The sequence below is a fragment of the Alosa sapidissima genome, chromosome 17 (assembly GCF_018492685.1).
Source record: "Alosa sapidissima isolate fAloSap1 chromosome 17, fAloSap1.pri, whole genome shotgun sequence".
In the NCBI taxonomy this organism is placed as follows: Eukaryota; Metazoa; Chordata; class Actinopteri; order Clupeiformes; family Clupeidae; genus Alosa; species Alosa sapidissima.
In genome coordinates this window covers 11,366,263-11,394,242 of record NC_055973.1, presented here as the reverse complement: position 1 = coordinate 11,394,242, position 27,980 = coordinate 11,366,263, and the positions used below count along the sequence as shown (strand labels likewise).

The following is a 27,980-nucleotide window of genomic DNA, read 5'->3' as shown; positions in this document are numbered from 1 at the left end:
CGTGCCTATTTACCTCGCTAAACTGAAACTGTTTCGGACAGTTGCAGGCAGCCCATGGGAGAAGCAGAACAACCGCTCATTTTGTAGGCTAGTTAGAAACGAAACATGTCTTACTGTAAAACAAACTGCGTTGAAAAGCCTGTTGCAGCTGCCTTTAAGATACTTGGGCGTTGCATCGGTAAATATCCTTGGTTGTTTTTAATTCTTCCTCTGGTGATATCGGGCGCACTCGGAGGAGGATTTTACTTTCTCCATCAGAGACAAGTACATGACATCGAGGACCAGTTCACGCCACTAAACGGCCCAGCGAAAGAGGAGAGGGCGTTTGTCAAACAACATTTTCCTACGGGCAAAGATTTCTCCCGCTTAAGGCTCTACACCGAGGGCGTGTATGCGTCCTTTATTCTAGTGAAGAAACCTAATATACTCACTGTAAAGGCGTTTCAAGAAATAATTACACTAGACGAGAGAGTGAAAAGTCTCAAGACTAGTAAAAATAATACATTTGAAAACCTGTGTGCTAAGAAGAAAAACAAATGTGTGTCTAATGCCGTTTTAGATATTGTAACGTATGATGCTAGCAACATTGAAAATATGACTATATATTACCCATTTCATAGAAAAACATTTTTGGGAACAGTTATTGGCGGTGTTAAATATAGACCAGAAACTAAGGAAATTCAGAGCGCCGATGCGATACGAATGTTCTACTACTTAGAAGAAGACCTTGGAAATGAAACTGATGCCTGGCTGAGTTTGTTTATTCAGACTTTCTTATCGGAGACAACATATGCTGAATGGGTAAGAAGATCATGTGTGCAGTCTTGTTGCATGTGAGATAGTTGAAATACGTATTAAACCATAACAGAACCCGGAAGGACCCGTTAGCCCCTCCCCTTCATAAATAATAAATAACAGGTCCTTCCAGGTTCCGTTATGGTTTCATAAGAGGCGCTTTAGGGCTTGAGTCTTTAATGAAAGGTTCAATTTTCGTCTTTAAAAAAAAAAAAAAAAAAAGATATGCTTTGATTTTTTTTCAGGTAGCCTAGTAGATTATTAACTATATACAAACTGATAAATTTGCCACACACACAACAATGTTAATACTGACTTAATGAACTGCCAATACAATTATTTGGGAGACCATGTATTGCATTAGGCCTACTTAAGTTTACACCTATGACATTGATATTTTATTTACACCCATGACATCTTAACACGAAAAGTAGGTCAATAGGCTTAATGCCTTAGAGGAGTCATATCATCATTAATTTGTTGGGTATTTTAATGACATCTCCAAGAGCGGTAAAGGTGAAGTTACATCATTCACACAGATGAAATCAAGAATCACTCATTTGTATCTGACTAAAGGCAAAAAGCCCAAAAACTATAGGCCTACTTCAAAAAAATCAGAATTTTAAAAGGAGCATTCCTATTTTGTAATATTGAAGAAGTGAGAAAATAAATGATAGCAAGTAAGTTCATTGGTCATTTGTGGAGATGGTATTCTCTGTAAAAGGGTTTATCCTATATGCTTTTTAAATATAGTTTCCTGCGAATATGAATAAATTCCTGTAAATTAATCCATTTGATAATAGAGTATGTGTCTGTGTTTTTTGCAGGGCTCTGTATCCATTTTCACATCATTGTCAAGAGAAGAAGAGCTGAAAAAGAATAGCAAAAGTGTGACCCCCTTGTTTTCCATCACATATTTTTTGGCCATCAACATATCAATTATTTCTTGCCTAAGGTATGTAATCTTTGACATGCTTACAATGGTTGAATTCCCATTGTATGGCAGATGATATCAAGTGACGGTGGTAACGTGTCTGTGTGGTAACTACTGTCATCTGTATCCAGGTTGGACTGTGTGAGGAACAAGGTATCTGTGGCCATCTTTGGGGTGTTTTCTGCAGGACTGTCTGTGCTGTCCAGTTTCGGCCTGCTTCTGTATTGTGGGATGCCGTTTGCAATGACTGTGGCAACCTCTCCCTTTCTGATTCTTGGTAAGGCTCACTTTGTAAAACTCGACACATGTTGGGACATTGCACATGATTCCCTGTTTAGATGTACATCTCAGTCAATGACACAATTCAAACGTGCAATTTAAAGCTAGTGATTCTCTTGTCGCACATTAACTTTTAACAGGCTAATCTAAAATCCAAATGTACTGTACTCCCAAACTGATCTACATAGTTTATTATTGCTATTCTCCTTAATGTAGTCTGACCCATTTTTAGGGCCCAAGCACCGATGGTGCGCAGGGTCAGGACGGCCTTGCGCACCGAGATGTGCGAAGCCCTATTGTTTTTGTAAGGATTCTTTTTCTTCCCTTTTTTTGGGACCTTACTTTGCCTTTTTTGAGGTGGTTCCCATGGTCGGTACACGCGTCAGTCGTTGCACCGGCTACTTAGGAACAAAGGCTTGGCCCAGCGTGGCCCAGGGACTCGCGCCTCTTTATGTGACTCATCCCGTGGTTGGCATATACTTTCAGCTACACACACCAAATTTGGCAGGTGGTGTATCTCCCCAAGATGAACAACTTTCATATGTACAATGCATTAGCCACTGCCAACAGTAAGTGAGGTATTTGGGATTTTGTGCGCACTAACACATGAAATGAGGCTTGGCTCCGGGCGTGGCTCATGAACTCCATAGCGCCCCCTTATGTCACTGTGACTTAGGGTTGGCATATAGTGTCAGCTACACACACCAAATTTGGTAGGTGTATGTACCTCCCCAAAACAAACAACTTTTGTATATACATGGCATTAGCCACGCCCACAGGACGTGAGGTAATTGAGATTTTGTGCGTTTTGGACATTATTTTAATTAGCCTAATTTCACAGACCTGTTGAAGGGACATTTTCCTGCACTTTTTTCCTATAGGGTGCATCTGCAAACCACTGCTGGCCCGAATACAATGCTAACTAAGTTAACAAACTAAGGTACTCAAAATAGACTAGCAATCTAAAAAATGCGTCATGAAGAGGGAAAACCATATATAAGTCACATTTATTTAGAAATTTATTTCACGAAATCCAAGACCAAGAACAGATATTTAATCTTGAAAGGCAAGTTATTCAACTACACAGTAGCACACAGAACAATAGGCTCATAGGTGTCCGGTAGGTATGTTCGTAACACAGTTATTCAGCTACTGAACGTCACCTAGGGCTGGGGGACGGTATGGATGTTTTCTTACCACGGTCGGTAAGCAGGAAATTACCGCGGTTTCGCGGTACAGGGCCTACCCTCCCATCCCCCCACCCAAAAAAAAAAAATGTATTATGGATTATGAATTTTGTGCCCCCATCAGCCATCACAGCCAATTAAACTTTAGACAGCCGCAGCAACTTCAAAGTCCACTGGGCCAAATGCTTCAGACATGAAAGAAACTAGGTGTACCTAGTACAAAATATGACCGCCGCCCAGTCCAGCACATTTTGTCCACAAAAATAAGTCACGCTGAAAGGCATATATGATTCTAACTGTCTCACTGAATTGCATTGTGCACACTCAATTCTCAATGGTATCTGCTACACAACAAGTACCAAAACATGATTAGTTCATAGATTTCACATGTAAAATACATTTTATACAACCCCACCCCCATCTTGCCTGTTCATAATTCTGAGAAATTCTTGAATTGTGTGCATGTGTGCGTGTACATGTTTATGTTTATGTGTGTGTGGGTGGGTGGGTGTGTGTGTGTGCGTGCATGTGCTTGTGTGTGTGCCTGCGTATGTGCCTGTGTGTGTGCATGTGCATGCATGCGTACATATGTCTACTGTGTCATACGTATGATTACTGTGAATGTATGTGTGTGCGTGTGTATCTGTTTATGCACATGTGTGCATATGGAATGGGACATGACCCCTGGAGGCAAACATACGCAAAAATTGGTCATCCTAGGCCCTACGGTTCTCAAGATATTCACAGAAAACTCTGTTGGTGTACGGTCACTAAATGTACACATAAATTATTTTATTGTATGGCCCCCCATGAATGAAAGTTCACGATAGGGCTGGGCGATAAAACGATAGCGATATGTATCGCAATAGACATGTAATCGATTGTTACGCCCGGCTCATGGCACAACACAAAAGAGGCTGACAACAGATTCCAATTATAATAAATTATATTTATTTAAAGTGATCTAGAATGAATGGATATGTCTAGGGGGTGAAAAATTAAGTGTATGGATGCGTGTTGTCATATGTAAGTGAGTAGCAGTGGTTTGCAGTGCGTGTGTCAAAAATGTGTCTGAACGATGGGAGAGAAAGAGTGATACAAGGGATGGCGATGATGTATAGATAGGCCTACACCCAGGAAACCTAGGGAAACATCAAGACACAATATCAAACCAAACAACATTAATAAACAAACAAAAAAGAACCCTCTGTGACCCCATTCCATCTCTGGATCGTCCCAACACCCGGGCCCTTGGACACTAGGAACAGGTCACAAGCAACAAACATGCTTATGCTCGAGAAAGAGCATCCGCAATTACATTTTCAACACCCTTAATGTGCTGGATCTGCAAGGGGTACGGCTGGAGGATTAAGCTCCACTGCATAATCCGCTGATTTGAATTTCGCATCCTGTCTATAAATACCAAAGGGTTATGGTCAGTGTGAACAATTATAGGACTGGGAGCGGAGCTCAAATAAACCTCGAAGAACTGGACAGCAAGGATAAGTGCCAGTGCCTCCTTTTCCACCGTAGCATAAGCCATTTGGTGGCGCAAGAACTTTTTAGAAAAATAGCATACTGGATGCTCAACACCACTCGGGCTGGTCTGTAATAGGACGGCACCAACCCCATAATCACTGGCATCGACAACTAATTGGAAAGGCTTGCCAAATCTGGGAGCAGCCAGAATCGGTGCGCTAGAGAGGAGAGCCTTAGCAGCCTCAAAGGCCTGCTGAGAGGCCTCAGTCCACAGAAAAGGAGCTTTGGCACTCAGGAGGTTTGTCAAGGCTGTAACAACTGTAGCAAAGTTTTGGCAGAACCCCCTATAGTACCCTACCATCCCAAGGAATCGCCGCAACTCACGCCGATTACAAGGGATGGGAAAATTACAAATGGCTTCAACCTTTGCGTCAACAGGTCGAACTTGGCCACGACCAACCACCTTCCCAAGGTAAGTAACTGTTGCTTTTCCGAACTCACACCTGGCCAGATTCACAGTAAGGCTGGCCCCAGAGAGACGCTGGAAAAGTTCTCGGATTTTAGCTAGATGTTGCAGCCAGGTGGCGCTAAACACCACCACATCATCCAAATATGCCTTGCACTCAGTCATTCCTGCCAGGACATGATTGACAAGGCGCTGAAAAGCAGCAGGCGCATTGCGAACTCCAAATGGCATAACTTTGTACTGCAGGAAGTTATCCGGGGTCACGAAGGCAGACAACTCCCTAGCACGGTGTGTTAAGGGCACTTGCCAATAACCCTTCAAGAGGTCAAATTTGCTGACAAACATTGCCGCTCCGACACGATCAACACAGTCATCAATACGGGGAAGGGGAAAACAGTCAGGTTTTGCTTTTAGCTTTCGGTAATCCGTACAGAACCTGTGGGTCCCATCCGGCTTACCTACTAACAAACAGGGAGAGCTCCATAAACTAAAACTGGACTCAGCTAAATCATGCTTGAGCAGGTACTCTACCTCCTTCCGCCGAATAGACCTCTTGGTAGGATTCACCCGGTAGGCATGCTGTTTGATAGGCCGTGCTGAACCTACATCAATGTCATGCTCAATGACAGTGGTACGGCTCGGCACATCTGAGAATAGAGATGGAAATTCTTTCACAAGGTCAACAATATCATTCCTCTCCTTGCTAGACAGGTGAAATAGATGCTTGTGCAAATCTGCTAGCATCTCAGAGTTACGTAACCGTCCCTCCGTAACCTCACGGGAGGGCACAGTCACATCTTCATCAACATCACAACCATCACAACCCTTCTCCAATGGAGACGACACAGTAAAATAACCTTGACAGGAGGGAGGACACACAGGAGGAGTCACCAAGCCCACAGGCTTAGAGGAGAAGTAACCCTTCAAAAGGTTGACGTGACAAACCTGCGTCTTCTTTTTCCGGTCCGGTGTACTAATCAAATAGTTGTGATCAGACAGACATTTAACCACAGTGTAAGGACCAGCAAAACGGGCCTGGAATGGGCTATTGATGATGGGCAGCATGGCTAGCACCTAATCCCCTTTCTCAAAACCCCGCTCTGCAGCTTTACGATTGAAAAGACGTTGCATCTTACACTGTGATCTCGCTAGCGCATCCCTAGCAGCAGCCCGTGCTTGGTAGAGGCGATACCTAAACCCACTGACATAGTCCAACACATTAGCAGGTGGCTGTTCAGTGTTCCACTCATCAGCCAGGATGGCTGTGGGTCCTCGAACAGCGTGGCCAAACACTAACTCATTGGGACTAAAGCCAAGACTCTCTTCTGCAACCTCACGAATAGCCAACAGCAGCCAGGGGAGACCCTCCTCCCAGTCACTGGAAAGCTCAACACAGAAAGATCGCAACAGGGATTTAAGGGTCTGATGGAATCTTTCAAGAGCCCCTTGACTCTGTGGGTGATATGCACTGGATATGTTATGTCTAGCTTTTAGCTGACGCAATGCTCTAGCAAACTGTTTGGACATGAAGTTTGTCCCTTGGTCTGACTGAATGACACGCGGAATGCCAAAAGTAGACATGAAGCTTGTTAGAGTTCGGAGAACAGCACGAGAAGTGATGGACCTGAGAGGGTAGGCTGAAGGGTAACGAGTGGACTGACACATGATTGTTAGAAGATAACAGTGACCAGCTCGTGATCGGGGCAATGGGCCAACACAATCAACAAGCAGATTTTCAAACGGTGCAGACACAGCAGGAATAGGCTGTAAAGGGCCCACAGGTATCTTCTGGTTGGGTTTGCCAGTCATTTGGCAGGTATGACACTCTTTGATGTACTTGGAGACATCTCGCTTTAACCCAGGCCAGAAGAACCTGCGTGCCACCTGATCATAGGTCTTATGAATACCGGTATATCCTGCCACCCCATCATGGGAAAGTTTCAACACCGCCTGTCTAAACTTCAGAGGCACTACCACCTGAACAACTGTATGTGTGAAGCTGTCTTTGGTCACAGTCCACTTCCGATATAGCAACCCTTCCTTTACATAGTAACAGAAAGTCTCACCTTCACCATCTCCCTCAGGCACCACAAGTGCAAACAATCTCTTAAGATCCCCATCTGCCTTTTGTTCAGCGATGAGATCCTCACGTGAGACCTGGAACAGACTAGATAATAAGTCTGAATCGACTTCAGACTTGAACACTGACGGATCAGACTCGGTCACCACAACTGAATGGTCATCACCACATACAACTTCTCTCCAAGTGTCAGACTGGCCATCAATCGGAGGAATGGCAGCTATTGCTTCAACAACCTGACTGACCACCGGCGAAGAACTATTTAAGAATTCTTGCACCTCAGCTTCCTGTAGCTTCTTAGCTCTAGCTCTTGTTACAGCACAGACAGGAAAAACATGAGGGAATTTCTTGGCACATTCATCTGGCATGTCAGGGGTCAGAGGAGCACCCACTACAACTGGTAGCGGTGATGTAACCCGAGTAGTCTCCCAAACATTACCCCCAGCTAGGTCATTGCCAAGGACTAACTCAATGTCTGGCACAGGCAGTGAAGGGCGTACCCCAACCACAACATTACCATTGACTAAACCGGAGGAAAGCTGGTTTCGATGCAAAGGCACTTCTAGGAAACCCATCTCAATGCCTCTAACCAGTACCTGAGTCCCTGTGTCAGTCTCAGCAGAGAGAGGCACCACTCCCTCCAACAGAAAGGACTGTGCCGCACCTGTATCTCTCAGGATGCGCACAGGCACCTTGCTTTGACCTGGAAGAGACACAAAACCTAAGGTGATAAATGGAGAAGGAGTTATCACCACCACAGTCACTGCCAGCACCACAGCCACAGTGAGGATTGTTAAGCGAATGCACAGTCATATTCCCCTTATCCTTCCTCTTTACCTGACACTCAGAGACCTTGTGTCCTGGCTTTCTGCAGTGAAAACACACAATTTCAAATGGTTTCTCAGTTGACACACTAGGGCCCTTTCGAAATAACACAGGATTAGACTCTGCCACAACAGGCTTTGACTTACCCTGGAAAGAAACCCTGTTCCTCTGAGAACTGTCCCAAGGCCTGCTGAATGGCATACTACGATGAGTCAATGCATACTCATCTGCCAATACAGCTGCCTGGGCCAAAGTGGTCACTTTCTGTTCATTCAGATAAGTAGCTATAGCATCGGGCACACAGTTCCTAAACTCCTCAAGAAGGACTAGTTCTCTAAGTAGTGGAAAGGAATCTACGTGCTGAGAAGTGCACCAGCGATTGAATAAGTGCTCCTTCTCACGAGCAAATTCAATATAGGAGTGTTTATCAAACTTCCTGTAATTACGGAACCGTTGCCGATATGCCTCAGGAACCATTTCGTAAGCACGCAATATTGCAGCCTTCACTGAGTCATATGACCTAGAATCTTCAATAGACAAAGAGGCATAAACTTCCTGAGCTCTGCCTACCAACACGCACTGTAATAGCAGGGTCCAGATCTCTTTGGGCCATTTTAAGGAAGTAGCCACTCTCTCGAAATGGGAAAAGTATTTGTCAACTTCCTTCTCAGAGTAGGGTGGCACCATCCTAATGTACCTGCTAATATCTAATGGTGCTGGATCAGATGGTGCTATTGGCGGTGCAAGAGGAGAAGGGGGAAGGGGAGCGGGAGCAGGGCCAGGAACTGCAATTCCTTTGGCAGCAAGCTCCAGCTCTAGCTTGCGAAGCTCAAACTGGCGTTGTACTTCTCGTTCCATTTCCAACTTCCTCAAAGCTAACTCAGTGTCCATCTGTTTTTCTTGGACAGCTATTTCTCGCATTCGAACCTCTTTATCAGACATAGGCGTAAGGGGTAACGGACCATCTATACCCAGTACGCCCCGGTCAATAAGAAATGTCCTAATAGCATTAAACAATGGAGCCTTATTTTTCTTTTTTTGAGCAATAAGGGTCATTCTATAATGCTCGGCTACCTGCACTAGTTGCTCCTTAGTGAGATAGGCCAACATCCCCTCAGTGGGCTGAGCAATAAACTCCTCAACAATATTAGACATTATAATGCTAAGTTACAAGGACACAGATCAGCAGGACACACAATCCTCAATGCAGAATAAATACAATTTATACAGGCCACAGCCTACAAATAATCAGCATAAAGGTGCACTGGTTGCTGCTACCGCACAACTTGGGTCAAACCAGAAAAAGGAAGAGAAATAAATATAAATGCTAAACAAATAAACACCCTTCAAACAGAACGTTTTACTCTTGTTAGAAGAATTAACACTCATAAGGCTAGTCGGACAAACTAGGCGTCCCCAGTATATCTACTACAACCCATAAAATGTTAAACTGACTTACCATAAGCAGACATTACATTTGGAATTGCATTTCCACAATCCCAGCTTCCATAGCATAGCCAGGCCTACTAGACAAAGATAGAGAACTCTGACGCAACTTAATGGTAGCTCAAACTACTGCACCAAACAGGGGACAAAACAAAACAGTTTAACACAGTTTAGCTCACCACTTAGTTGCAAATGGGTGAGTTCGTCAGCATCAGCTAAACAAGCCCAACACTGGATTTAAAGCTACTCGACAACAAAGGTAAGCAAGACAAACTTACCCTCTAAACTACTGCTGTTCACAACGATTTCACATTAACGTTACATAGGCTACCACCACCAATCGTAACTGAAATCCAGCAGCTACAGGCCTCTAAGTGGCAATAACGTTACGAAATAGCTATTGGGCTACAAACCATATCTGACGAACGAAACCAATATAAATACACACACGCAGTTGGCTCTCTCTCTCGTTAAAAAAATCAGTGTATGAGGAAAAAAGAACTACTACTCACCCCGGCATGGACCATCGTGCACTCCAGACCTGTCGTTAACTACTCTGTCCCACCTGTCGCTTCTGAAGCGTGCCAGGCTTGAGGCTCACTGCCCTCCATTGAGTGCAGCCGTTCTCACGTGCCCCTTAGAGGAGTTTTAACAAACTCCCTCCCGGGATTGTTTCCGACGATAAGTAGTAAACAACCAAACACGAAAATAAATATACCCGGAAAACAACAAAACAGTGCTCGAAGGAAAGGCCTCTTGACCAAGCTGAGCAACTGCTTCTTACCTGGAGTGCACAGCGGTTGACGATGCCGAGAAAAAGAAAAAAATATATATGAATGAAGCCACGCTACAATTTTACAGGAGAAAAATATTCCGGAGAGCTCCCAATTTGTGTTACGCCCGGCTCATGGCACAATACAAAAGAGGCTGACAACAGATTCCAATTATAATAAATTATATTTATTTAAAGTGATCTAGAATGAATGGATATGTCTAGGGGGTGAAAAATTAAGGTGTATGGATGCGTGTTAGTCATATGTAAGTGAGTAGCAGTGGTTTGCAGTGCGTGTATCAAAAATGTGTCTGAACGATGGGAGAGAGAGAGAGAGTGATACAAGGGATGGCGATGATATATAGATAGGCCTACACCGGCGCCAGGTGAGGCCAATCTCCCTTAATTAAGTCTCCCCACTGCAAGCCGGCAACCTGCCCGTGTGGCCACCACGGAAAACGGCAGATGGCCCGTAGGGGGAGCAGAGGGGCGTCACATCGATATCAATAAAAAATGCGTTCGATAGAACATTCGATAATTAAAAGCAACACACACCTCCCGCCTTACGTTGTCCATAAATAAATAGGCTAAATATATCTTGCATTGTAGCTAGTATGTGCAACTCTACCAGAGTAGACGATAGAAGTAGGCCTACCTCAACACAGACTCTCAATGAGTCCTTGCCCCGTGCGCATTCACAATCGTGCAAGATGACTGAATTGCTATTAAATCCGGTTAGCATCATTAGCACGCTGCACGAATTTGTTCAAAACTGTTGCATTCAAATTGACTGCTAAATTCTAATCAACTCAATCCCGATGCAAATGGAAAAGTATTTTCCAAGACTCAAACGTGCCTGTCCCAAGGAGAAAAAGTATTCATTTGAAACTTAAACACACGTGGGGAAACTGAACAGTCTAACCAGTAGACTTACTATGATAATCTAGCAAATTACTTTGTTTACAATATTTCCAGGCTTCAACCAGTGCTGCTCAGTCAGACTTATGTGCACAATTATTTATTTGAGTGTTTTTCATGATTGTGTTGCTATTTCTTTTCCCTGTTTGCTTTGATTGATAACTGAGGTGATTCAAATCAGAGGAAGGTTAGGTTTAAAATAAAAGTGTTTAAAAGTGTTTAAATTGAACTTTTTTTCCCCTTCTGGTCCTTATCTGAAATAGATTTTAAAAAAATCAATAATTATCAATATCGACCGATATGAAATACTTATATCGTGATACAGTTTTCAGCCATATCGCCCAGCCTTAGTGTTTGCGAAAGTGTCAGCAAAGGACAGCTCTATTCAATTGCACGAGCTGTCCGGGAAAGCGATTCTCGTTGAGTTTAATGTGTCATGCAATGTTGGGGCATGGCACCTCGACGATCGCATTCCTCAGTATATTTATCGAATAACCATGGCGGAACACAAAAAATAGTTTTGTTTACCCATAGCAACAACGTTGCTATGCTTCGCTGGTTTAACGTGATGAGAACGGTGCAAACTTAACTGATGGGATGAGATCTACAATTCTTGACTATGAAATGATTTAAGCATAGCCTACAGCAAAGTCCTGTAAAATATGTCATTTTAATGTAGCCCAAAATGATCGGCTATTAAAGAAAAGTTAGACAAGGCTTTCTGCCCTACCAAAATGTATGGTCACCGTCACCGCACGCTACTGGGTAGCCTAACAGTCGGATAACTTTAGACATCAATTTAGGGAGCGGGACGGGATTCGGGAGTCTTTCTCTCGGGATTTTGCGGGACAGCATTTTTTGGGGGGGGCTGTCACGTGATCGGGATATGACGGGAGTATTTGTGCGGGCTCGGGATGGGACGGGAGTGAAAATTGATTCCCGTGTCACCCTCTACCGGCCAGTTGGTGTACAGTAACATAAATTAATTTATTGTGTGGCCCCCCCATGAACGGAATTCCACGAAACTTGGCATGCATTCAGAGGGTGTCATAATGATCCTACACTTCCAATTTCATGCAGTTTTGACCATGTTAGGTCACAGATACCTGCGATTACAACACCTCATTTTTACTTTTTTGTTTTTAACTAGGTGGCACTATACATGAAATGAGAACATTACAGTAACGTTACAGAATGGGTTGACATGGCCCCTTAAGATCAACATACAAAAAAAGGTGGTCCTCCTAAACCCTACGGTTCTCGAGATATTCACAGAAAACTGTGTCTGCCCTACCCTCCTTTCGGGGGGTCCAGTCCAGCGGGGGGGCGACAGATGAAAACGAAAAACGATGGTTCCATGCTATCCATGTGGGGCTACATGCCCATCAAGTTTCGTGTACCCCGGTCTTTCAGTGTCCTGGGAATCCTTGACAGAAATTTGGCCATGCGAAAAATTGCGCGGCGGTCATAATAAGCAGTTTATCAACAAGGCTATCACGATTTTAGAACTGTTACATTCATGACTCTTATGCTAATGTTACAACCATAGGCTACCGCACGTTTTAATGGCTGTGTCTGGCTACATGTCGCTGTTAAGTTAAATTCTTAACAAAGTAGAACATATTTTTTAATTCTTTCATGAACTAAACATGTATGACTCCTTTCTGGCCAAATTTCACAGCTTTCACGTTTAACAGCTTTATGTAAATCGAGTTTGAATGGAGAGAATATAAAAGTGTTACGATTGTACCAATTCTCCCCTAGGATACTCTCGCATAGTAAACAAATGAAATGTTGGAACATTGCGCTCCCCAACACAAACGCAAATGGTCGGGTTTGCTTGATCTTTTGATGATAAGTTTTGTTTTGAAAACGGAGGGTTAGTCTACTTAAAGGAGAATTCCGGTGTGGTTTTGTTTTGAAAACTTAAATTCAAGATGGCGTCGAACGGTAACATTTCTTAAGGTACTGTCTTTATAAATCGTCTTGTAAATAAACTACCAGTGCTTTTTCAAAGTTCTCAATGTCTCGTTTTAAATGTCAAGGCCCTCGGAAGTCTACCAATGAAATATGGAGATACTTTGAGCCTCGTAAATTGTGTAAAACAGTGATTTATTTGGATGGCTAGGCCGATGCCCGAGGCACCCCCAACGAAAAACTGTTGGTAGCATTGGCTAATTAGCGGATTTAATAACCAGATTTCTGAGTGCAGGGGACAAGCCGAGGTGAGCTATGAGATATGCGTTCACACTCGGTATCATGTTTCAACACACTTTAGGTCAATATCACACCGAACTTCTCCTTTAACATGCCTGGCATAGCGCCACCAATTGGCAAGAGAAGGAATATGTTTTTATTCCCCCACTTCTGTTGGATATCACAATCAGATTCATCAGATTAGCTGTACATGACATCCAAACACAATCCAATATGCCTGTTTGCCGTAGCGCCACCAGTTAGCCAAAGTCATAATAGTTTTTGGAATTTATTAACCAAATATTAGTTAATATAAATCTGATGATATCCACATGCCCAAACTGCCAACCTGGTCTAGCGCCACCAGCTGACCAAACAGGAAGTGTGCCAGACATTGACTACACATTGGTTAATTGGTTAAGGAAAATATTGGATATTGTTATTATGATGATATTCACATGCCTAATTAATATGTGTGGTATAGCACCACCAACTGGCAATAGAAGGATTTCCCCCCATATATTTTGGATATTGATGTCAGATTCATTAGATTAATTCAGTTTTGGTGCATTGGGCCTTGGCCTACTGGTTAGCGCTTCGGACTTGTAACCCCGACCAGTAGGAACGGCTGAAGTCCCCTTGAGCAAGGCACCTAATCCTCACTGCTCCCCGAGCGCCCTGTAGCAGGAAGCTCACTGCGTTGGGATTAGTGTGTGCTTCACCTCACTGTGTATTCACTGTGTGCCGAGTGTGTTTCACTAATTCATGGATTGAGAGACCAAATTTCCCTCACAGGATCAAGAGTATATATACTTACTTATATCAACTTACTAGTGTCCTGACTTCACACATCTACACTGGAACAAACACATACACATACACACACTTACAGAATCTGACACACAAAAAAAGACATTGTTATTAATATGACCAGTCAAAAAACACACGAGTCTCACTACACACCACCAGGCGCGTAGCAAGCGTGGGGGATGTGAGTGTTATAACGTACACACTTTTGCTGGAACACGATTCTATCCCCCACACTTTTTGTCAGATTAAAGTGAAAGTAAAATATGAAAATAAACGCTCCCGTAAAGAGTTGGAACTGTATCTACCATAACACACACACAAAGAGACACAAATAGGTCTGTTGATTTGATTGAATGGTCATCCGGCCAATCACATCAAGTTAGCCAGTGAAGAACCAGAGCCGCTCTGATCAAATTCAAAGTGTGCATCTTTCAAGGTGCTGCTGCTTGGGTCTGCATTATAAAGTCTGCAGTGAGCAGATTTCAGGTGGAATTGAAATTATAATTGTTACCGCATTATGCTAATTTAGTAAACCAAAATTCACTGTCTGACTGACAGTTTTTGTCACAATGTGTAAATGCAGAGAATCAACGCGTCTGTTCTCCCTGTCGGGACTTATTTTCTGATAACTACCGGCGGACAATATATTATCCCTTACATATAACGCTGTAGCATGTAGAACTCATATAGAATGTGTGCCTGCAGCAAGTGAAACTAGGTAACGTGGGCTAGAAGCAACAATAGTTTAAACAACAACGTGGCTTCCTGTAACTATTAATGGAAAAGGCATAGAAACTGCTAATCATAATCTTTAAATTGACATTAATTAAGCTGGCTATATGCAACACAATTTATTTATATTCCCTTTGCATATGTTTGGGTAGACTTCAAACGTTTTTGAATTTGAGCTTACAGTTCTGTATTCTTTATTATTATATTTATTTAGGTATTAGTGATACCTCAAAATTAGGCTGCTGTCTGTTAGGGCAATTTATTGTAGCCTGCTAACCCATATGCACAAAACATAATTTCTGAAATGATTTCTTGATTTATAACATGAGATATGTCTCCATGTAGGGTAGTGTCAAATAGTGAAGTGATAGGTAGATCATGTAGGCCTACATGTCATATGAGGGGTGCTGCTTCTTCTGTCCCTCCCAAACTGCATTAAAATGGTGTGTTTAGCAATCAGAATTTCATTTTTGTTCGGGGTAGAAACTGCCAGACACCAATATAGTCTGCACCCCTCTCCGAAAATACTTACAACGTCCCTGTAGGAAGTTATTTATAATTTGGCAAGATTGTTTCATTTTCCTATCCCACAACCCCCACACTTTTAAAAAGCTTGATACGCCCCTGCACACCACCCACATGCTCTCTTTCACACACAGACACATACACACCAGAGGCGATTGCTCTAAGACAGGGGTCTCAAACTCAAATGAGCTGGGGGCCACTTCTGCCAACGTCATCTGATTGGAGGGCTGCGTCAGTGTTAAAGAATAATACAAAAAAGAATATTTCCTAAAATGCAATTTAAATTTTTTTTATACAAGTAAAAGTTTTTTTTTTGCAAACAGAAAGTGCAAGTATTTTTTTTTTTATACAAGTATTGTTTAATGCAAGTATTTTTTTAAATACAAATATGAAAAGAAACAAAAAAGCATAAAAACAGGTATGTGTGTGTTTCACACCAAATAAAAATATGTTCCTCTCATAACTTATTTAAACCTGGCATATCAAAATTTCAAAAGGCCATGGCTTGAAAGTGGTCAGAGATAAAGTCCTACTGTAAATGTAAACATCTTTGAGTATAAACAAAAGTTTATGAAGGGGGTAAATTTACCCATCTACTGTAATTTGACACTGGATGGTAAGCACCTCAAATTATTTTGTCATATTACCCAAATAACAAATTAACCTAAGATGAAACAATAATAAACTATTAGCCTGTTCCACAAACCATTATTATAGGTCTACAATAAAGTAGCCTGGTCAAATTCCTATCGCGGGTGACTTTGTAGTTCTTTAGAGCGGTCTGTACCACGTCCATTACGGACACTATCATCACGATTACCACTGCCACCTCGCTATTTTGGGCAAAGGGTCGAAATAAGCATGGTATGCTTAGTGGACACCGTCGTACGCAAAGACGCACCTCCATTCACAGACGCACCGTGACTATCACTGTCAATAGACGATCGATCATAATATAATCTCCAAAGGGCAGATATTCTCCTTCAGAATCAGAATAGGTGAATAGCATAGCCTACCCAAGACTTCATCACACGTGAACGTTTTTTCAACATTTGGTGTAGGCCTATTTCTGCTTCAATTTGTGCAAAACTATGGCCTGCATCGCTTCCGCGTCATTACAAACAAATGCACGTCTTCATGTTTCTCGCGTGTAGGCTAATACACTGTATTTCCTGAAAACTGTGTGCAGCAATTTTGGGCTTGAATCAAGCTCTGGATGTCTGTCTAGCAACTAGTGGAGGAGAGTAGGCCTACAAATGAGATTTGTCACCGTACTTGGATCTATCGTCTATTTTAATCAGTGTCGTTTGTCGCAATTAAATATCCTCAAGGGCCGAATTACATTATTATTTTAGGCCGCGGGCCGGTAGTTTGAGACCCCTGCTCTAAGCTCAACCTTCTAAAATATCACGGAAAATCGCATCAAATAACACTATTACATTAGTTTCTAGCCTACTATTCCAAGTAGAACATGCTGAAAACATGTTCATCTTCATGGCTAGTTTGTTCAGCAATAAGGTTTTGCCGATCATTTATTGTTGAAAACAAACTTTTCGACATAAGTGCACTGCCATTTTATAGGCCTACAGTCTATGGTGCACTGTCACTTGCCACACACATCAGCGCCGAAGTTTTTAACACGCAAAACACTGGATGAACAATGGATTTTATGGAGCGCGTCAACCAAATATAACTGAATCGTGATTTACACGGCGGTAAAGTGCGATGCTGGTGTGCAGAGTTGCATTGAAAAGAATGGAATCTAATGTACAGTAAATGAATGTCGAAAGCAGAGTGCATCGCACTCATGTCGGCATCGGTGTCCACAGCAATTTAAAACACTTCAGCTGACCGGGAGTTCAGAACTGCGTTGGTGTTTATTGTACGAATCTACTCTTTGGCCGGCTCGTAAGCCCAAACAAGTGTGTGCAGCATGCCTTTACGTATCCTACTAAAGGAGCATCATCATAAAGATAGGCTACATTTAATCTGCATCACGCCCCATTTTAGCGGAAAACAAGTTAACATACATATATCATTGATTCTAATGGGAAAGACAGATAGCCTAATCACACCTTGACGTTACATCTAGTTATTAATTTACAGGCCATTCAATAATTTTACTAACACAGCAGTTCTAAAGAATTATGTGTATGTAACTTACTCATGTCGAAACGATGTAGTCTACATTAGCCCATTCAGCACGTACTAGCAGAGAATGTACTAGCTACACTTACCATATCACATGTAAAACGCTAGCTAGCTAACTTCAGTATAACAGGCATAGCCAATTATCTCACCTAGTTGTAGGGAAAAGGCTACGTTCATATTACAAGTTATAGAATGAATGTGTGACTTATGTTTAGTTGATGTTATGACATGTAAAGTTAAGCTTGCCGAACTTCGTTATAGTCAGCCACGGGCAGTTTGACTGTGCCTACATTCGTGACACTCCTAGGCTAAACTGGAAAGAGCAAAAAATAGGAACATAATGGTCACGTTAATCCCATAAACACACAGATAACTCTTACATCAATCTTATTTTGTGCCTTTTATTCACGTTTGTTTTAAGATTTAGTAAGTATAACCCCTTTTCGCTCCCCACTTCTATGCAGCATAGCACCAGAGCCCGTCTACGGAGAGCCTTGCCACTCCATATTAAGTCCCATTGTACCGAATTTTGGATGCAGTTCCACCAGAGTTCCACTGGGGGCGATCGCCATGAGTGCAGAATGAATGGGAGTCAATGGAGCTAGACGGCTAAATTTGTCTCTTTCACCTGATTGCCGTTGACAAATCTCAGATTTGATTGTAGTTTGTATAACTTCAACATGGGTTATAGGTCAAAAGTTGAATGAACGAGTACTTATGTCCTTTTGATTTCTTACAGGTTGGGTCGTTGTTGCACATAACACGCTAGCATTGTGCTAATGAATGACGTCATTGACACATTTGAAAGGCTTTTTAGAACAATTAAGTGACTTTAAAAAATATAATACTCAACCAAGTGTATTTTCTTTGCCTCCCCTTTCGAATACAATACTCAAATTACTTCAAAAATAATTATATCCCAAGAAAAGTGGATTTTGAGGGGTACAGCTCCATAGACCTCCATGCATTCTGCACTCATGGACGAGCGCCTTCATGTGGAACCACAGAAGGAACTGCAACCAGTTCAGAAACCGGAAGTTTTCCGAGAGTGGCAGTTCTCCCCTTATTAGACATTCTCTGATAGCACAGTTTCCATTATCCAAACAGCTCCCTTTCCCCTAAAAGGGGGCGTGTACATGCAGCATGGTCTAGCTAGATCCAGTGTGGTGTTGAAGTTGTTCTAACGTTACTAGTTGTTGCAACAGCTTGTGAAAAAACTACAAAGTTTGTTACACCAAAAAGAACGTTAATCTCGCGATAAAAAAATTGATATACGCCTTTAATAACGCGTTTAACTGACAGCATTAGTATTTAGGCAAAGTTAGGTAGCGCGCTATACAGGGGCGTGCAGAGACCTTTGAAGGGGCAGGGGCTCAAATTTAAAAAAAGGGCACATGGAACAAAATTTTCAGAAAACGTGTTAACTTTAGAGAATAGAGAATACAGGCTACATGCAAATTATACACATATTATACACAATTATCACACTATCCACAAAATAAAAATATGAAATTTGCAAAAAGTGCAGCATGGAATCTTGCATCATGCTACCACAAGTTAAACTCAAAAAATACCTTGTATCCTTCCATCAGACGGTATACAAACTATATTCTCAAAAATAAAGCATCTTCTATTCAATAATTTCACACTGTCCACATTGCACTGCAGAATATAATATCATGTTTTATAGAACATAATGCATACGAAAGCTAGAAAAGATATACACAATTTGAATGGTGTAAACTGGAACTTAAGTTTTACATTCCCTAGCCTATAAAGCTTTAATCATCTGAACCTGAGCTGAACATTTTTTTTTTTTTGCATTTAAATTCTAGCATTATGCTATTTCAATGATGGTGGTGGGACAGGCTATTATATGGTTTAGCAATTTGCAAAGTAGTCTAATGTACTGATAAACATTTTATACATTTTCATATTTATTCATTATGTATCAAGAAGAATGGGTGTAAATAGCAGACAGAGCTGTAACACATTTTTCTCATTTCTCTCCTTGGTTCTGAAAATTCAATAGGAGTGCATGTAGGCCTACTGTAGGCTTACTGTAGCCAGGGCACAGACAGATAGGTCTTTTCAGTTTTCATTAGGCTATTGTCTACACAGAGATCATAGGCTATAAGTAAGACGGAGTATTAGGGCCACACATGAAGAATTTTTTTTTTTTTTTCAACTTCATGCTTATGCACTAGACTAGGTAAGTGTTCTCCCCAATCCCAGACTTTCACATTGCATGTTTGTTTGTAATGGATGCAAAACAGCTTATTGCTGAATGTCTATGGAGGGAGAATGAAGCTGTCCTCCCGACCAGGCAACCCCATTCTAAGTAAATGCACAAATATTCCCTCACGGGATCAAAAGAGTATAGGCCGATATACTTATACATATCTGTGTTATAGCCTCCTATGCAGGTGAGACATGGAAAAGCAGTTTTAGAAAAATTAGTTCCATGTTAACCTATGGAGAATGACGGCCTGTGGGTCATGAAGGGCAGTTATTTGGATGTGCCACCCCTTACACAGGTAAAACAGAGTGAAATAACATTTTGTAGCCTACTAGCATTTAGGGCTGGGACAACGCGTCGACGTTATCGATGACGTCGACGCAAAAAATACGTTGACGCAAAATATGTGCGTCGATTCGTCAAGCATAACGTGTGCTGCTAAATATTTTTAATTTTACACCTTCAGTGTTTCCCATACGTTGACTAATCTGTGGCTGGGCGCCACGAAATCGAAACCGCCCACCACACATTGATGTTCTATGTTGTACTATTTAAATAGACAAGATAAGATAAAATAATTTCATTGAGCTGCACTTTTTACTCACGCAGCCTTTCCTCGCCCCGCCCGCTCTCTCTCGTAACGAGCCCGCTGCTCCTCCTGTGCATTTAACAAAATATTCACGATTGTTGAAGGATTGTTGTTGCCACACATAATAGAAGCACTGCATACACGGGTTTCCCGTTTACCAACAAAACTAGATGCGCGCGCAGCCTTGAGGCAGAAGTCGCTTGGTGGCCGTCCACAACGTTATAAACTTAACCTAAATAGTCGGCTGCTGTAAGCTACAATCGGATTTTTTTGTATACCCCTGTTGTCTCAATGATAATAACATCTCATTTCAGACTATATTTCAAAGTTTGACGTTCATTTGGATTATTAATATAACATCGTATTTTGTCATTTTTGGCGAAGACATGCATTCCGTTAGGGATATTGAACATATTTAACATTCTCTAACCATCGTGATTTCGAATTGGTGCAGTTTTCAGCACAAAAACTCATTTTATTCTTTTGCTCTTTTGCATTGCTCTATGCTGTATATGGTGCTTTCTGCCTCTTGGTTGCGCACGCATTTTTTCGTGACGTTCCATAGAAATCCATGTATAGAACACAGGGGGCTAAATTGCTATTAAATCCGCTTCGCATCATGACCATGCTGCGCAAATTTGTTCAAAACTGCTGCATTAAAGTTAAAGTAAACTCTGCTAATGTCTTATCACAACATAGTTTAGTCTCCTCAATGTACTAAGTTAAGTTATGCAATCAAGCAGTATCTCAAAGCTAACGTTAGAATACTGTTTGGATGTCAAGTTTAGCATGCTTACTTACAGCTGCTTGTATTTCGTTTCTCATGCAGGGCTCATTTTATTGACTCTGAATGTTTGCAAAATCCCGATGTAAATGGAAAAGTGTTTTCTAAGACTCAAAAGTGCTTGTCCCAACTATTTGAACTAACTATGTTATGAATTGCATCCACACATCCGCAGCCTTTTAACTGTGTTAATGTTAATTGCAAGGATTCCCTCACGAACTCTTAAAGTGCCAGGCACTCAATTAGACCTATACACTACTGAACTTTATTGAATGCTACCTCTGACTAAGAATGCATTACTTTGCACTTGTATAGTCTTTTATTTTGAAATCTTAAGAGCAATAAACATATATTGCAATGTTAAAGAATTCATGTTTTTTCATTCAGATATGTAAATCAACATGTATAAGTTGATATTAGTCAATTAATGGGGAGATAACCGATAATCGAATCGAAATCGAATCGGACTGAAAAAATGAATCGTTAGATTAATCGATGCATCGAAAAAATAATCGCTAGATTAATCGTTTAAAAAATAATCGTTTATCCCAGCCCTAGAAACATTATATCATTGGAAACATGTATTATTCTAGCTATATAATAGTGCATGGTATAACCGCAAGATACAGCGCTTCACGATGACGGCAATGAGTTAACAGAAGACGCAATCTATCTGAATATCGGCAATCTATCTGAAATAACACCTATTTGAAGTAGGCCTATTATTCATGCCACATATTGTGTGTTAGTGTAGGCTATATAGCTTAAACTGTAGGCTATGTTTAAACTGTATTTCGAGTTTAATGTCGGCATGTCGACTTTAAAGTTGACACGTCGAGATTAAAGTAGATATATTTCAACTTTATTCTCGAAATGTCGAGTTTAATGTTGATATGTCGACTTTAAAGTCAACATGTCGAGTTTAATCTCGCCAGGGCAAAAATATTTTTTTTCTTCATGTGTGTCCCTAATACTCCGTCGTATAAGGCTACATCTTATTGATTAAATTCAAAGCTAATTTTAATAGCCTAGAAATCTAGACGCACCCTAGCGGCAGTAAATATGTTATTGCCTAGTCTGGCTTGTCAGGCTATAATTTTAATGTTTATCACAGTGAACTACCACCATTAGCAAGCTGGTGTCTTGCAGATTCACGTGCTGTGCTTGTGGCCACTGAGTAAAATGACGCGTAATGTAGCCTACTATAAACAGAGAACGACGTGTGGAGTTGGGTTAGTTAAACAACTACAGTAGCCTATGTCGTCGGCTTATGACGATTTAGAAAAGGTTTGCCTACTCTGTTTTATGAACTAGGTCTACTAACCTAAGCTACTATAACATAGTAACCTAAACAGAATATGTTATGAACGTTCAGCCTTAGATTTTCGAAGCTGCCAGGTTATTGAAATGGATGGACCATGACATGGTTTAAACGGGTTTGATAGCCTACTTCATTAAACATGAAACAACTTTAAACATTTTATTCTCTATCTCTAAGCTGAATACTATTGCATGTTCAGATAGGATAGGCTAACTGCCAAGTGACCTTACCATGCGTAACGTCTCCTGCAGCACTGTGCCTGCGTGCACCTTCTGAGAGTTCACTGAATGTACAGTGTTTCCCCTAGAAAATTTTCCAGCAGCGGTGCTGTTGATCGTAGGAACCCACCCCCCCCCCCCCCAAAAAAAAAGAAAATGTTGAAAAATTTACTCCTTAAATGGTGACTTCTGGTGGATTTTTTCAGATTGAGTGTTACAAATTATGACATAACCATCAAGACAAGCATTTACAAAGCATGATTATTGCAGTACTTGAACAGGATTATTCATGTTTTTCTTTCACCTTTTTCATTTACATTATTAGTAATTAGCCACTGTACACTGTAGGCCACTGTACAAACTATTACTAATTAGAATTATTTATGATGCATTCAAAAATAATTGATGTCCTATTTTTTTTTTATTAACTTTTGCACAGCACTGTATAAACTATATAGACTTCTCTTTCATGTCATTACACTGTATTGGTGCTATGCAAGTCGAATTGAGTGCCTGTCACTTTAAGGGTGTGACGGCCCGTGGGGCTTGCTTGATTCTCACGGTTTTAAGCTAATTTAGTAGCGTTGTTGTGCATGGTGCATAAGAATATGTGGATGAAATGAATTATGTTTTCCATGTCATTTGGTAAAATAAATGCTCAAAAAGCTTTGGTGAGCTCTACAGGAATTACAAACTATCTCCAGATGTAAATGGTTGCGTATCCTATTACTCAAATTCAATTAAACCCACCAATAGGCTAGCTAGACCTTAGTTTCACAGCCTAGGTATTTTAGCAACACAGGGCTTGAAAGCATTGCCTGTATCACAAACAAAAACGAAGCAATGCGTGGAATTTATCTGGGAATAGGCTACTGAAGGTAGGGGCGAGCTACCTCGCTGGCGTGTTTAATTTGGTTCCTTGGTTAACATAATGTAGGCTACGTTTTTTTTGCACAAAATTGCATCTGCTAATAAACTTAAACATAAACACAAACAAGCATGATCTCCTGTGGAATCCCTGACTGCGCCTTCAACGTTAGCCTACTATTATTTGTTGACATCAAACCTGAACGAACGGCAGCTGTTCCTGAAGTTCACTTGCATGTTTTTTTTGTTTTTTTAATTAGCCAACTTTTTTTGCAGTGGCGCTTGAATTCCAAGAGCGGTGCGGCGCCGCTGATGAATACATTGTAGGGGAAACACTGATGTATGATGTCACGGATTGGTGGCCGTAAGGCATTTCAATTAATACAGAAAATTGTTATTTTTGTAAATGTCTAATTTCACAAACTATTAATGAGACATTTTAGCGAATATTCAAGTTGGAACTAGCGGAAGTATTACAAATTTAAAATAGTAAAAAACGGGTCTTGTCAAAAGGGCACTTGGACATCAAAGGGGCAAAAGGGCAGGTGCTAGAGCCCCTGTAGCCCCCCTTCTCTGCACGTGCCTGGCGCTATATAACGGTGTAGGCCAGGGTTTCTCAAGCTTTTTCAGACGAAGGACCACTTAAGCAATAAAAAAGAAATGCACGGACCACCTAGCTAAAAAAAAAAAAAAAAAACATTAGACCTATTATTAGCCTACACAATAGGCCTACTCACTGAACCACCTTGCTTATTGTCTTTGCACTTTGGTTATTGTGTCAGAGGACTCATATGATTTAAACTGGCATATATCTTACATAGACAGTGTTGCAGTTGCACTGTTTGGATTTACATACAAGTTGGTTCAATTTTGCAAACAACTCTATATTATATATCACATCTGCTCGCGGACCACACTTTGAGAAACACTCGTGTAGGCTACATTATGCTAATGTTTACTCAAATTTTAAAAGCCCACCAGGGGAGATTAAAAATAAAACAGCAAGGCAGATGAACATACACAGAGAAATAACTATAGAAGGCTAGCCTAAACTGCCTCCAAGCTGCCATGCCAACTCTATAGCCTACTGTTTGGTCTATTCTGGGTTTTGGGATAATTTGTGCCCTCAAAGAACAATATAGCACCTTAATAATATTAATTTAATAATTTACCATTTTTATCAGAGCTTCCCCTATTCCAAAGAGCAGCAACCGCCTGACACACTGACACACACACACACACACACACACACACACACACACACAACAACAACAACAACACTGACCTGCCTGTACATTGCAAACATAGGTAAGAACGGCACACACAGATACACAGGCTGACACGAAAAAACGTTCTAATTGATGTCACTAGTCAAAACACACACAGACACAAAGAGGCACATCATTGCAACCTACATATTTGGTGAAGTGTCACCTAGTGAGTATCATCGTCACAGTGTAAAATGTCACACCCAACAGGAAGTGAGTACGTGTTTCCAATGTATAAAACTTGCAAAAACAAATTGCACATCAGATATGTGCATTGACACTCGCACCACAGGAGTGCATTGTTGGTTTCCAAAACGGCACGGGTCCCAGAGCCACACATGCCCGGGCCCATCATGGCTGCTTGCGGCTATATTTTTAAATTGTTCCCTGATAAATTTAAGTACTACATTGTTTTGTATTTGGACAAAGGCGTCTGCCAAATCCCATAACCATATTTATATATTAATATTTTACACCTACACACAGCTCTAGGAAAACAAATAAGAGACCACTGCACATTTTTCTGATGTTATCCTACGGTTGCTGAGTGACACTTACATTTATAATGAGTATACTATATGGTACAGTATATAAGATTGTAGTGTTACAATGTAATAGAGGCAATCACAAAGAAAATAGGTAGGCTTCTTGCATGACCCATTCCGAATGAATTGTCTCTGATATAATAAACAACACATTGGGCTTGGCAAGAAATTTGGCAATACTACTTTCACACAAGTGATGGCACATCAAGATCAGTATATGAGCAGTAGTATGTCATGTTCGGGGAAAAAAACAGACAATGTTGTTTTTTTGTAAGTCATGCAGACATTGCTTTGGAGAATTAACTGAACAAAATTCTTTGTTCTGCATCTTGGGGAAAGTGTTATCTATTTTATTAACACATTATGAAATCAAACTCCTGAAGAATTTTGCTTTGTTTGTGCACAAAACCCTTTCTATAGGTATTGGTGTGGATGACATGTTCATCATGATCTCCTGCTGGCAGAAGACGAGGGTTCATGACAAGGTTGAAGATCGCATGGCAGAGACGTACAAGGAGGCGGCAGTCTCCATCACCATCACCACTCTGACTGATGCCTTGGCCTTTTACATCGGCCTCCTGACTCCTTTTCGCTCTGTGCAGTCCTTCTGCATGTACACCGGCACAGCCATCCTCTTCTGCTACATCTACAACATCACATTCTTCGGTGCTTTTCTGGCCCTGAATGGACGACGAGAGGGAAGCAACAGACACTGGCTTACATTCAGGAAGGTTGAAACTCCAAATCCAGACAACAAGGGCAATGCCTGTTCAGTTGGAGGAGCTTATGATCACCAAACAGGTGCAGAGGAGGAAATGCCCATCAATGTCTTCTTCAAGAAGTATTATGGGCCATTCTTAACTAAAAGATACACCAAGGTCTTTGTTATTTTGCTCTATTTTGTATATGTGGGTGTGAGCATGTATGGTTGTTTTCAGATGAAAGAGGGTATAGATCTGAAAAACCTAGCTGCAGATGACTCATACGTTGTTAATTACTATGATAATGAGAATCAGTATTTCAAAGACTTTGGACCATTTGTTATGGTAATTATAAAAGACAAAACATTTGACTATTGGAATAAGACTGCACGAGACAATCTCATGGGTTGTGTTAGACAGTTTGCAGATTCAGACATGGTGCCCGAAAATATCACTGTTTCATGGCTTGATGCCTTTGTGGAATATGGAAAGGGTACTGGTTTTGATATGTCATACCAGAAAAGATTCATGAGGTTTTTACCAAGCTTTCTTAAACTGTCAGGCTTCAGTGAAGATGTTAATATTCAAGATGGTGTGATTCAAGTTTCCCGAATCTTTATACCAACAGTTAATGTCCGGACTGCAGTAGACGAAAATAACATGTTGAACTTTTTTAGAAACACCGCTAGTAAATGTGGTGAGTCTGCAAATGGGGTAAACTTAACAGTGTACCACCCAGCATTCATTTACTTTGATCAGTATGCCGTCATTGTCAGCAATACCATCCAGAACATCATAGTGGCTACTGTCGCTATGCTGGTCATTGCCCTTATGTTGATTCCACATCCTCTCTGTTCTCTGTGGGTGACCTTTGCCATTGCCTCTGTAATAGCAGGTGTAGCCGGTTTCATGGCTTTGTGGGACGTTAATCTGGACTCCATCTCCATGATCAACCTGGTAATCTGCATCGGCTTTTCTGTTGACTTTTCTGCACACATTTCTTACGCCTTTGTCTCAAGTGAAAAGAGAACAGCCAATGAAAAAGCCATAGATGCTCTCTCTAACCTTGGGTATCCAATAATCCAGGGAGCTTTATCAACAATTGCTGGGGTTATTGTCCTGTCAGCAGCAAAGAGCTACATCTTCAGAACCTTCTTTAAGATCATGTTTCTTGTCATCTCCTTTGGGGCTGTCCATGGACTTGTGTTTATCCCAGTGTTTTTGACATTCTTTGGGGTTTGTGGAAAAATAGTAAGAAATGAAAGTGACAAATCCATCACCAACTTAAATTTAACAAAATTTAAAAAAATGAACGATGCATTAGAGCCCGACCAAAATGGGATTTTAAAGAACGATTTCGATATTTGAGGATTTCAAGAACCAATAAACGATATATCGGCTGATTTTGATTTTTAACCAATAAAATGTACATATTTTCTCCCATAACAAGGTTCTGATCAAGGTATTTATTTGTTTAAAAAGGCCTATCTGGTATCTTAATAAAAGGCTATACAGTAATCTATTAAATAATTATGAAATAAATAGTCACAAAGAATTTTAAGGCTAAAAGTAGCTCCTAACTGGCAAATTTAGGAGCAACTCCTAAAAATAATGGGTGTGTCACTCCTAACTTAAGGACTCCTAATTTTTTTTACTGAAAGTAATTCATGAAGCATTTTAGACCTTAAAGTAGCACCTAAGTCTGGGACAGCTTAAAAGAAGTCGAGAGGACTCCTAACTCACTAAGACCTATTCACATACCGCTTTTTGTGGCATTTCACGTCACAATGTTTTGAAATCCTATGCGGCTACAGGAGCTTCCAATCGCGAGGGAACAATTTTGCATTGTAGGC

The 27,980-nt window shown here is 41.1% G+C and overlaps 1 protein-coding gene across 1 annotated transcript; it reads left to right on the top strand.

Annotated features, from left to right (window-relative positions):
- On the top strand, positions 1 to 27,528 carry ptchd3a (patched domain containing 3a). Its single transcript, XM_042067039.1, has 4 exons — positions 1 to 801; positions 1,623 to 1,750; positions 1,861 to 2,006; positions 25,847 to 27,528. The coding sequence occupies exons 1-4, from the start codon at positions 106 to 108 to the stop codon at positions 27,493 to 27,495; spliced, it is 2,619 nt and encodes an 872-aa protein (XP_041922973.1). The 5' UTR covers positions 1 to 105; the 3' UTR covers positions 27,496 to 27,528.
- Positions 27,529 to 27,980: the final 452 nt, after the last annotated feature.

What these genes read in the sequence shown, in the direction of transcription:
- ptchd3a (XM_042067039.1), top strand. Translation starts at nt 106, where the DNA reads ATGTCTTACTGTAAAACAAACTGCGTTGAAAAGCCTGTTGCAGCTGCC. An exon ending in AGACAACATATGCTGAATGG is followed by an intron (nt 802 to 1,622) that starts GTAAGAAGATCA and finishes TGTTTTTTGCAG; the next exon opens with GGCTCTGTATCCATTTTCAC. An exon ending in TCAATTATTTCTTGCCTAAG is followed by an intron (nt 1,751 to 1,860) that starts GTATGTAATCTT and finishes ATCTGTATCCAG; the next exon opens with GTTGGACTGTGTGAGGAACA.